Source organism: Pinus tabuliformis, chromosome 2_1 (assembly GCF_031772625.1).
Source record: "Pinus tabuliformis cultivar Carrire ecotype Pingquan chromosome 2_1, CPIR1, whole genome shotgun sequence".
Lineage (NCBI taxonomy): Eukaryota > Viridiplantae > Streptophyta > Pinopsida > Pinales > Pinaceae > Pinus > Pinus tabuliformis.
The window spans coordinates 92,937,954-92,950,270 of NC_142299.1; the positions used below are offsets into that span (position 1 = coordinate 92,937,954).

The window sequence follows — 12,317 nt, forward strand, 5'->3', positions numbered from 1 at the left end:
AAAAATTTACGAAAGGGTTTTCCTCTCTAAGAGAGAGAGGTTTTGCCCTGGCAGAAAGCCAATATCTTGTGTTCTTGTTTCTTGTGTTTTTGATAGCAGTTTGATGAAATAAACACACATACACTAATAAGAAGAGAAGAAGATTAAGCTAACAAGATAAATTGTAAAAGTGCTTCACAAATTGTTATCAAGTCTAGAAGAATCCTACTATACATAATTTCCCTTGATTCTTCAACACGGTCCGCTCTTGATAACACTGGTCTTTTCCAGTGCTTTCTCACGCACAATTCCAATCTTCTTATATAGTGGTTATTGTGCTCTTCAAGATTTCATGGCAGGGAATTCTGTTTTCTATTGTGGCTGTGTTTCAGCTCATATTCCAGTTTTTATCCTTCAGAAGGCTTTGTTGACCGTTACATGTGCAAAGCTAGTGCATCTATGACAGTAAATAACCTTAGGATTATGCAGGACAGTAATCATTATCCTCATAGACAATAAGAGCCAGACACTGTTTGTGTCTTATATCAAGAAAATAGTCAAAGCAAACGTTCAGGGAATCATATTAATATGAAAGAGCAGCCTTCTCAGTTGCGTTGTTCAGTAGGAGTTATCAAATGTTATCATATAGATAGACTTTCGGCTTTCAAGGGCACTTAGGAAATGTCTTTCAGATTGCATGTGAAATGAATTTGTCTGTCAAAATACATTAACTGTCGACAACTGAGAGAAGATAACAAAGGACAGAAGGGATCTAATTCATATGTTTCATAATATCCTGAAATCAAATACAGCCAATCATATTGTTAACAAAGATTGCTTATAACAAAGCACAAGACTCTGTCAAACCAAAAGCGTTCAACATTACTATCCAAACTTAACTTTACATACCATTAATGTTCCATATTCTCATTGAACCATCCTTTGATGCAGTCAGAATCCTTTCTGAATCTGATGTGAAGCAAAGCCATGTCACTGCGCTCTGGAAATTCAAATACACCTCTTCAGAAAAATTCTGATGGTTTCAGGTTCTCATATCAGGAATTTTCAAAATATTTTGCAAGAATTTCAATGAATGTGCAATGGGTATGCAAGCACTTTTCCTATCCTTTGCATGATATCTACATGCAATAGTTCAAAGAATCCAAAAGCCTAATACTATCAAGTCCAAAATCTACATACAGATTCGATGAGTTTATCTCTTACTGCCTAGAAGATTCATAATATTTGACGACTGACACACATAAAATATGGATAGTACAAAAATAGTGATTATCCACTGAATTGAAGACCTATTAACCTTGGATGATGAGAACGCATAGCCCTATGTACTTAACCTTGATACAAACTTTAGGATAGCATTAAAATCATTTTGTATGCTGGCCTAGCACTAAAGGATATTGTGGAAAGCATTCACCTCCACAAAATTCAAAAATTCAATTTTATTATTCCATGGTAACCTTGGAATGTCATAAACTCATGAAGAAAGTGACATTCAATAGTGATAATGGCGATTAAAATATTAGTAATTATCTATTGTCCAAAAGTAAAGGAATAAAGTAAAATCAAAGTTAAAGTAGCAGATCACACTAATTAGGATATTTGGAGCTATATGCTACTGTAACTAGTTCCACACTATCATTGATGCTGCAGTTGATGCAATATGCTATATAGAAACTACATAGAGCTAAATGGGAAATTTGAAAAACATGATTCCAAGATAGAACAGAGCACACCTTGTGACCTTTAAGCTGCATAACCCTCACAACCTCTTTGACTGAGCCATCCTTCCCATAAACGATTTCCCACACCTTCAATATAAAAATAAATCAAAGATGAACAGTTCGGTCACGTTTACTAAATATGCTAAAAAGAAACAAATATGAATTCGACCACATTTATGACCTCAGATTCCCATTCAAAAGAAAATAGAAATATATGTAATGAACTGACACATTTGCTTTAAGAAAATATTTTCATGTCAGACACTCAGACATATACAACATATGCTTTTAAAGTTACCATATAACATGCATGTTGACTTGTAAGAACTTCTTCATGAAAGAATTATTATCTCACTTCTCCCTAAGAGTTTTCCCATGACAGATGACAAATCATGTTAACTACTGATCCACTTTAATACCTTCTTCTTGAATGCATGTTTTAATTTTTAAATACACTGAAGCATACAAAGTCACTTCGTATGCTGTCAAGATTTGATCATTGATTTCCTTACGACAAGTGTTATCAACATATCAAATTGGAGTTACAGATAAAATTTAGAGCAGATTTTCATTTAACCTGGACCATTTGTTCACACAATGAGCTGTCAAATAAGACTAGAGAACTTAGTTGTCTCTACAGTTTGGCAGTGGATTGTTACCATAATAATATAAATGGTAAAAAAGCTCGATACCAACAGGATTTTGACATCTAAACTGTTAATTTCTGAAAACCAGTGCCTAGGTAAATAAATCAGATCAAGATTTACATTACTGGAATTCTTTAACCAAATAAAGCAGAGGAAAACCTTTATAAAGCAAATCTCATGCATGCACAATTCTTCTGCTCAACAACAGTTCATCATTCAAATAACAACTTCCAAACTTGCAGGAGCTCCAATACTAGAAAAATGGCTCTAATAAAAAAAATATAAACAAAACACAGCAAACCTGAATTTCCAGCTCTCCGAAACCTGCCTTGGATCACCTCTATGCTGGACCGTACAGTCTGTACGACCTGCAAACCCAGAAAACCTGAAGTTCCATCTCTCAGAAATCTGCCCTGGATCACCTCTATGCTGGATCGTATGGCCTGCATGGCCTGCAAACCCAGCAAACCTTAAGTTCCAGCTCTCGAAAATCTGCCCCAGTTCACCTCTATGCTCGACAGTACCATCTGTATGGCCCACAAACCCAGCAAACTAATGGCTGCCCTCTCCTTCACAGCTGCTGCAATTCTTCTCCATGCCCAGAGAATCAAAAAGTCCTTTTTTCTCTCTTTCTCAAAATCCTTCTTGATAAAACAATTGATGTGCCCTCTCTTTCACTTGACTTCCTTTTATAATGTTGACTTGGCCCTGTTACCCACCATTTTGTGGGTGATATCCCCAGGTGAAAAAAATTCTCCGAGATGGTCCTCAATCAACAGCCAGAAGCCCCTTTAAGCCACCAACTAGTTCATTGTGCCATTTATCCGCCACCTGAGCCAGCCATGTGGTCCCTCACCCATCTATCATGATTGTATGTTTGAAGGTAGGCCTCCCAAACCTAAAGGCATGCCTTGTCATTTGGTAATTGAGTATTGTAGTTTGCTTATCATGGACATGTCTGGGCATGGATTAATGGAGGGATTCGGCGGAAAGAGAGGGCTAGGTCTCTAATCTTCTCCCCTGGACCTCTTTTGGATGTTAACCTTGGACCCTAGACACGTGGGATCTTTTTTACTGACCCTTGGGCTTTAGGGATTGTACTACATGGGAAACCCTAATTTTGATTGTGTGGTTCCGCTCCCTCATCCATATATATTACTCCCCTTCCACTCATTATTACCTCATTCATCATTTCTCCCACCTAGGTCCACATAGGATTAGCATTCCCCTTCCCATTGCCCACACCTTGGGTCGGTCCTAGAATGATGCCCCAGAGGTTGATGCAGCTGCAAGGAAAAGTAAAAGCATAATTGGCCACATCCGACAAGAAAATGTACCAAAAAATGTAAAAAATGGTCAGGACAAACACATTTAGCACATGGGCAAAAGCCAATACATGAGCTCCACCCAATCATCATCGTCTTCACCCTAGTTTTTACTCTTGGAATTTCTAAGTCTAATTGTTAGAAACCCTTCATGTACTTTACTAATTTATTCCTACCTACTTGTTCTGTTAATTAACAAGTTATTTACTGTTAGAATTAATGGAGAAAGATATAGTTAGTTGTTTAAAGATAGGATTGAGACTCTAAGATTAGGTCTCAGATCCTAATATCCAGGGAGTGGTTCAAACCCCCTGATTGTGTGAAAGCCTATATATACTAGGTTGTTCCCCTGATAGGGTATATTGTGTGTAGTGCTTGGGCACTCTCCAGGTATCTCACCTGGAGAGCCATTTAGATAAATTAATCTAGATTCTCTAATTTTATCCTGGTATCGGAGCTCTAGGTCAGAGGCCTGTTTGTTGTGTGGCTGCTTCTACTGTGAAGATATCGTGGAGCCGAGCTTTGTCGTTGTATGAATGACCGGATGGAGACATGTTGAAGCTATAAGGTATGAGCCAAGAATATTGTTTTTTATTGAGAGTGGAACTTTGGAGCGAACAAGATTTGCCGAGATACTCAGATCTGTGTAGCTAAGAGCGTGGAGTCTGCGATGAACAAAAGATCTATCATCAACGAAAGCACTTGTGATCCTGTGAGAGAAGGTAATTAAATTTTAATTTTTTTTTTGGCAGCAAAATTCTTGTGGCATTGGACTCATCTATGGCAAGAATACGACGACCAGGAGATCATATAATTTTCGCCATTACTGCTACCTAAACTTTCAAACAGAAAATCTCTGAGACTTTGTATCTGCGAAAATAGAAGAAGCATCCTCCTTGAGTTGCTTTTGAGAAAATTCCAGAGTCAAGTGCAATCCTGCACTTAGTAAAAGGCAAGTGGTTGTGAGACCTGCATCTGTTGACCATATTGCAAGGATTGTTGAGCAGGCTACAATTGTGAATGAGATTGTTGTGGTTGTGAATGTTGATGTTGAAATGGAGTTTGCATCTGCTGTTGCATCTAGCGTGGTTGTTGCACTGGTGGTATCCAACCTTCAGGTTGAGACTGCCGTGCAAGAGGTGAATTAAAACCCTATAGCTGAGGAGGGGCAGTCATCCTTGCAGGAGCACCTATCGTGGAAGAGGTGTGAACAGATCCCTGAATCGGACCATTCATTGACGGATTTTTTATTATTATTTTTTTGCTAATCACAACGTGAGATCGATCGGCTACTCTTGACAGTTGTTGCACTGTTAAACATTTGCCCTCCCGTTTTTGGCTTGGTAATACACGGAACATTTTGTTCATGTGCCATTGTGGAATAGTCTGTTGAGACGTCTTTGATATGGATCTGTTTGATGATGTTTTTTTTATGTGGCCATTTGGAGGCATTTCTGGCTTGGGTAGTATGTTCGAGTCAAAAGAAATTTCAGAAAAATGTGGTTCTTTTGATGATCACAAGAATCAAGAGGCACAGTCTGTTGTGCAAGATTCCCTAGTTGATCTTCAGGAAGGGTGTGAAGAGGAACAAAGTGTTGAAGATCAACTGAACGAACACCATGAAGCTAATTGCAAAGAGGTAGCAAGAGAAGACAAAGTTGGAGAGAATTTAAATTTAAATTGTGATAATATCATTAATATTTCTGTGTGTGCAGACGTTACATCAATGAATGATGAAGACATCATAGCTGACTTTCAGATGGTTGACACTGGAAATAGTGAGAGGGAAAATTCTCCTATCCAGCCTATCCTAATCTTGAGAAGAACAAGCATGGACTCTCAAGCAAGAAGACTAAGATGAAAACTCTGTTACCAAGTTTGTTTCATGTTTTTTAATTGTAAGCTGTTAAAATTGGCAACCAGGGCAAAACTTCATGTGGGTCATCTTATTCATGGCCGATAATATTTTTATTAGATTCCTCTCGTCGAGAGGTGTAGGATTGATATAAAGAACATCCAATTCCGATAAGTATTCATGGAGATATGAATTTATTTTGATTATGGAATTATTATCAAGCCGACCTACAACTCATGTAGGCTCAGAAGCCCAACAGTCGCATCTATTCACCCACCAACGTTGTGTAGAAATATAAGAGGATTTTTCCTCATTTGGACTCACTCATCTCATCACATCTCTCTTTCTCTACTGCGCAGATATGAGTCTCTTCTCTACTGCGCTGAAATAGGTCTCTCTCTCTCACACATGTGAAGCCAGACGTTGAATTTGAAGCTGCAACTGCAGAAGTAAAGATTGACTTGCACGGCCTAGAAGATCTCCTCATCTGAACTGCGCTGTAGGTTCATCTGAACCTCCTCTAAAAGCTGCAACTTTTGGTGGTGGAATGAAGTCAATCCGACGAACGGTTTGCAAGATATCGACTGCCCTAGTTTGAAGCCGGAAACTGCTAAAACTGAAGCTGCAACTGCAGAAGTAAAGATTAACTTGCGTGGCCTAGAAGATCTCCTCATTTGAACTGCGCTGTAGGTTCATCTGAACCTCCTCAGGAAGCCGAAACTTTTGGTGGTGGAATGAAATCAATCCGACGGTCGGTTTGTGAGATATCGTCTGCCCTAGTTTGATAATGAAGCCGCTAATACTGATGCTGCTGATCTAGGGTTTGCTACTGCTGATATGAATCAGATTTATTGTACTATTTCTCTCTGCTGAATTATTGAAGATAAAAGAATATTTGATCAAAGGGTTTCCCCACACATTGTGGGGTTTGTCCCTGGCTAGCTGCCACATCTTGTGTCTCTTGTCTTGGCTTGTTTTCTGTCGATCGTTTAATGTTCTATCTGCACTTTACTTTATGTACATGTGATTGCTAATCGGTGGAATATAATAAGAAAAAGAAGTAAACTGTTATAAGCATAGAACATACCATAACTTAACATGGTATCAGAGCTGAGGTGAAGACAAAGCCCGAGCAAGAGCGAGAGCAATCATTGAAGAGAAGATTGGCAAGGCTATTCTAAAATAACTATGGGGTCCTCAACACTCTTTCCTGCTGAAGACAAGCTCCGTGAGAAAACTGACTATCACGGATGGAAGATGTCTATCGATCTAACCCTTGAGGATCAAGGAGTGTTGGGTCACGTAAGAGGCAATATTGTTGAGCCTCCATCAAATGCACCTCCTGCTGCCAGGAACAAATGGAAGAACGGAGAAATTAAAGCGAAAAAGATCATCCGGGACTCTATCGACAAGCGCTTGGTGGCCTACATCTCTGATCTAGACACCTCCAAGGAAATCTACGACAAACTGGTGAGTTTATTTAAAGTTAATGATGCAAATCAAGTTTTGTTTCTTAGAAATAAGTTGAGGGAAATCAAGGAGGGTAAAGATGAAAGTATGCAAGCATACTTCTTAAGAATCACCGAGATCAAGAACGATCTACTATCTATTGGGGAAACTATTACTAACAAAGAAATGGCACTCACAACTCTTGGAGGATTACCATCCGAATGGTACGTGTTCAGGACTACTCTTCTAAACTATAATGTAATCCCTGGTTTCGAGGAATTAATGGCTAGATGCATGCAAGAAGAAACAAGGGAAGAAGAGCAAGAAATGCACATGCCTAAAGGTCCTCCTGCTGCCTTTTCTTCTCATGCTAAGAAAAGAAATAATTCTGGGACTAAATCAAAAGGAAAGGCTGGACCTAAGGCTGGAAGAAAATGACGATGTTACATCTGCGATAAAGCAGGCCACTATGCAAGGGAGTGCCCTGATAGGAAGGACTCACACCGGGACGATGATCAAAATCCCTCTCATGGTAATCAAAGGGATGGAAAATTCAATAGCAAAGGTAAGAGGAGAGCTGGGAATCGAGGAAGAGGACAACCATTCAAGAAGGCTAGAAAGTCCAGGATGTATTAAATGCACCTGACCTCAAAAAGAACCTAGTGTCCATCTCGGCAATGGAAGACAAAGGCTACAAGGTAACCTTTAGCGATGGCAAGGTACGTATATGGAAAAATAATGTTAAAGATGCCTTTACTCTTGGGTTTAGTGTTGATTCATTATATCAGGTCGATGGAAGTCCGCTAGGTGTGTCATGTATTATGACACATCTCTTCAGTCCGAACTTTGGCATTAGAGGTTTGCCCCCCTTCATTACAAAGCTCTACTTGGTGTAAAACAAATGGTGACAGGGATGCCCGAATACCAAGTAGAGAAAGAAGGTGTATGTCCGGGATGTGTCGAAGGAAAGCTCAAAAGGGGACCGTTCCCCTCAAGCCAAAGCAAGACCTCCGATATATTACAATTGGTTCACTTAGGCATACCTGAGGTTGGCATTAAGAGGGAGACTACTACACCACATACTCCTGAGCAGAATGGTGTGGTGGGAAGGAAGAACCGCACGATGATGGAAGCTGTCCGGGCCATGCTACATGATCAAAGACTTCCGAAGTTTCTATGGGCTGAAACTACAATCATCGCCGTATATGTACAAAATCGATGCCCTCATTAAGCATTGGGTTCCAAGACTCCTGAAGAAAAGTTCACCGCAAGGTGAACAATCTTCCGACTTTGAGGAGCTCTCAAGAAGCCGACACCAGGGAACCGAAAGAAAAGGATGATGAATCAATGCCTGATGTAGAAGAACCCATGGATCCGATTGATCCTCCTCCATATGAGCCTTCCTCTTCTAGGAAGAGGCCTTCATGGCTTAAGGGGTTACTTGATGATGCTGAAGGACATGCTACACCCCGAGGAACCTTTCGTGAAAGTAAGAAACCTAATAAGTATCAAGGATACCTAACCATCATGAGCTCGATCATACAAAATGAGCCTTCGTCATTCTCAGATGCCGTCAAGCATCAAGTATGGAAGGATGCTATGACCGAAGAATATGAGTCTACATAAAGAATGATGTTTGGGAAGTAGTTCCCAGACCCCAGGACAAGACTGTTGTTACTTCCAAATGGCTTTACAAGATAAAGCATGCAGCAGATGGAAGCACGGAAAAGTATAAGGCTCGTTTTGTTGCTTGAGGTTTCTCCCAAAAGGGAGGTATAGACTATGATGAGATATTTGCACCTGTTGCCAGATATACGACCATCCGCTCGATCATAGCCCTTGCCGCTTCACAAGGATGGAACCTACATCAGATGGATGTCAAGACTGCGTTCTTGCATGGCTCGATCAAAGAAGAGGTCTACGTGGAGCAACCCGAAGGATTTGAGATTTATGATCGAAAATCTCATGTATGCAGGTTGAAGAAAGCTCTCTATGGGCTGAAGCAAGCACCCCGAGCATGGTATGAGAGGATCGATAGCTACTTGATGAAGCTGGGATTCACTAGGAGTGAAGCCGATCCTAACCTTTACGTTAAGGTTGAAGACGACAAGCCTCTCATACTGGTATTGTATGTGGATGACCTCTTTCTAACAGGTGCAAACCCTCTCATTCACAAATGTTAGAGGGAGATGGCTTTTGAATTTGAAATAAGGACCAAGGACTTGAAGTGTGGCAGAAGCCAAGGGAAATTTTCCTATCTCAAGGAAACTATGTGGTAAATATATTGGAAAGATTCGGTATGATGGACTGCAAGCCTGTGACTACCTCGAGGATCTTAACTTTTAGAAGTTATATGGTAGTGATGTCGGACCAGACTTGGGAAATGCCTCTGAGTTTCAAAAACTCATTCGCATTGATGTTCTTGGTGAACCTCCGTCCGAACATATGTTTTGCAGTTAGCATTGTGAGCTCATATTTGGTTGAGCCTCACTGGATTGATGCCAAGAATCTTCTGAGATGTCTTCAGGACACAATCTCTCATGGATTAAGATACACTGCCGGAGATGTGAGACTACTTGGATATACTGATGTTGATTGGGCAGGCAGTGTGGCGGACCGTAAGAGCACTTCCGGGTACTGTTTCACCTTGGGATCTTCTTCGATATCCTGGATGAGCAGGAAGCAGAAGTTGGTATCTTTGAGCACCGCCGAAGCAGGATATATTGTTGTTAGCATAACCTCGTGTGAGGCAGTCTGGTTGCGAAAGCTCTTCAGTGAGTTGTTTGGATTTACATTGGATACCACTGTGATTCTCTGTAACAACCAGAGGTGGGATTCGATTATTGAGGAATCCCGTATTCGTCAATTGCTCTAGCAGATAGACATCATCTGGGATATGGTAAGTTGATGAGCAAGGAAGCTCCATCACATTAAGATGATGTACAGGTTGATACACCTTGTCAAAGCCCCGAGGAAAGATCTAATCTGTGATTTTCCAAAACGACTTGGAGTCGGCAAGAAACCTTTGTACAAGGGTCCTGCATGTTGCATACATTGAGCTCTGGGAGCTCTAAGGGCTTGCGGTTCTTACTGGAGCATCATATGACCACAAGGTGACTCACCCTCCCCTGGTGGTGCACACTGGAACAAGATGATTCGCTCTCTTGTGGGACAAGATGATTCGCTCTCTTGTGGAACAGGATGATTCGCTCTCCTGTGTAGCAGGATGATTAGTTCTCCTGTGAGGCCTGGATTGATGTGTTCTCCATGGCAATTGTAGCAGGATTGATGTGTTCTCCTGTGAGGACAGGATTGATTAGTTCTCCTGTCGAGGCATCCTACCCATGCAGTCTGGGACTCATGGGAAGTACCTCTCATCTGATCAATGAGCAGGGAAATGAAGTTAGGGACCATAGTAGTACCGATGGACGCATCGTTGTAACTACCGTACCCCATACACTAGGATGACCTCCATTGATCTGGGATCAATGATACTAGTCTTGGACCAGTGGTAGGAGTTGTACCATACTATGACGCTGACTTCGGGTCGGTTGAGACTGGTATGGGATCAGTGGTACATACTCTGAGACTGACTTTGAGTCAGTGGAGGATGATATTGGTCTGGGACCATTGGAGTTGTACTCACTATGACGCTGACTTTGGGTTGGTTGAGACTGGTCTGGGACCAGTGGTACATACTCTGAGACTGACTTTGAGTCAGTATGATACATCCTCGATCATTTCTTCTTCTTCATAATTCGGACAAAAGCAGAGCAGAACAGAACAATGCAGGAGGAGAGCAGAACAGAGCAAAACAGTACAGATCAGTGCAGGCAGAACAAGACAAAGCAGAACAGGCAGAATAGAGCAGAGCAGGGCAAGGGTCAGGCTGTACAGGGCAGTGCATTTGATGGATGAATAGTAACGACCGATAGACAGATTGCAGATGAAGTTCTCCATGGTTGAGAGGGAGTGTTAAAATTGGCAACCAGGGTAAAACTTCATGTGGATCATCTTATTCATGGCTGATAATATTTTTATTAGATTCCTCTCGTCGAGAGGTGTAGGATTGATATAAAGAACATCCAATTCCGATAAGTATTCATGGAGATATGAATTTATTTTGATTATGGAATTATTATCAAGACGACCTACAACTCATGTAGGCTTAGAAGCCCAACAGTCGCATCTATTCACCCACCAACGTTGTGTATAAATATAAGAGGACTTTCCTCATTTGGACTCACTCATCTCATCACATCTCTCTCTCTCTACTGCGCAGATATGAGTCTCTTCTCTACTGCGCTGAAATAGGTCTCTCTCTCTCACACATGTGAAGCCAGAAGCTGTTGAATTTGAAGCTGCAACTGCAGAAGTAAAGATTGACTTGCGTGGCCTAGAAGATCTCCTCATCTGAACTGCGTTGTAGGTTCATCTGAACCTCCTCTAAAAGCTGCAACTTTTGGTGGTGGAATGAAGTCAATCCGACGAACGGTTTGCAAGATATCGACTGCCCTAGTTTGAAGCCGGAAACTGCTGAAACTGACGCTGCAACTGCAGAAGTAAAGATTGACTTGCGTGGCCTAGAAGATCTCCTCATTTGAACTGCGCTGTAGGTTCATCTAAACCTCCTCTGGAAGCCGAAACTTTTGGTGGTGGAATGAAGTCAATCCGACGGTCAGTTTGTGAGATATCGTCTGCCCTAGTTTGATAATGAAGCCGCTAATACTGATGCTGCTGATCTAGGGTTTGCTACTGCTAATCTGAATCAGATTTATTGTACTATTTCTCTCTGCTGAATTATTGAAGATAAAAGAAGATTTGATCAAAGGGTTTCCCCACACATTGTAGGGTTTGTCCCTGGCTAGCCGCTGCATCTTGTGTCTCTTGTCTTGGCTTGTTTTCTGTCGATCGTTTAATGTTCTATCTGCACTTTACTTTATGTACATGTGATTGCTAATCGGTGGAATATAATAAGAAAAATAAGTAAACTGTTATAAGCATAGAACATACCATAACTTAACATAAGCCTAGCTGAGACTAAGACCAGCAGGCATCGTATGTCGTGTGAGTTTTTTAGTGAACTCTTTCTCCATTAAGGGGGAGTGTTAGAATTAATGGAGAAAGATATAGTTGTTTAAAGATAGGATTGGGACTCTAAGATTAGGTCTCAGATCCTAATATCTAGGGAGTGGTTCAAACCACCTGATTGTGTGAAAGCCTATATATACTAGGTTGTTCTCCTGATAGTGTATATTGTGTGTAGTGCTTGGGCACTCTCCAAGTATCTCACCTGTAGAGCCATTTAGATAAATTAATC

The 12,317-nt window shown here is 40.9% G+C and overlaps 1 protein-coding gene across 1 annotated transcript in view; it reads right to left on the reverse strand.

The window, feature by feature from the left end:
* The window catches only part of LOC149198939 (Transducin/WD40 repeat-like superfamily protein), a 376,837-nt gene that overhangs the window by 189,214 nt on the left and 175,306 nt on the right, over positions 1-12,317 (reverse strand). The window contains exons 6-7 of the mRNA XM_089402230.1: positions 1,734-1,808; positions 889-979 (exon numbers count right to left, since the gene is read on the reverse strand). Of these exons, the coding sequence (XP_089258356.1) occupies positions 889-979; positions 1,734-1,808 (166 nt within the window). The remainder of the gene's footprint in view (positions 1-888; positions 980-1,733; positions 1,809-12,317) is intronic.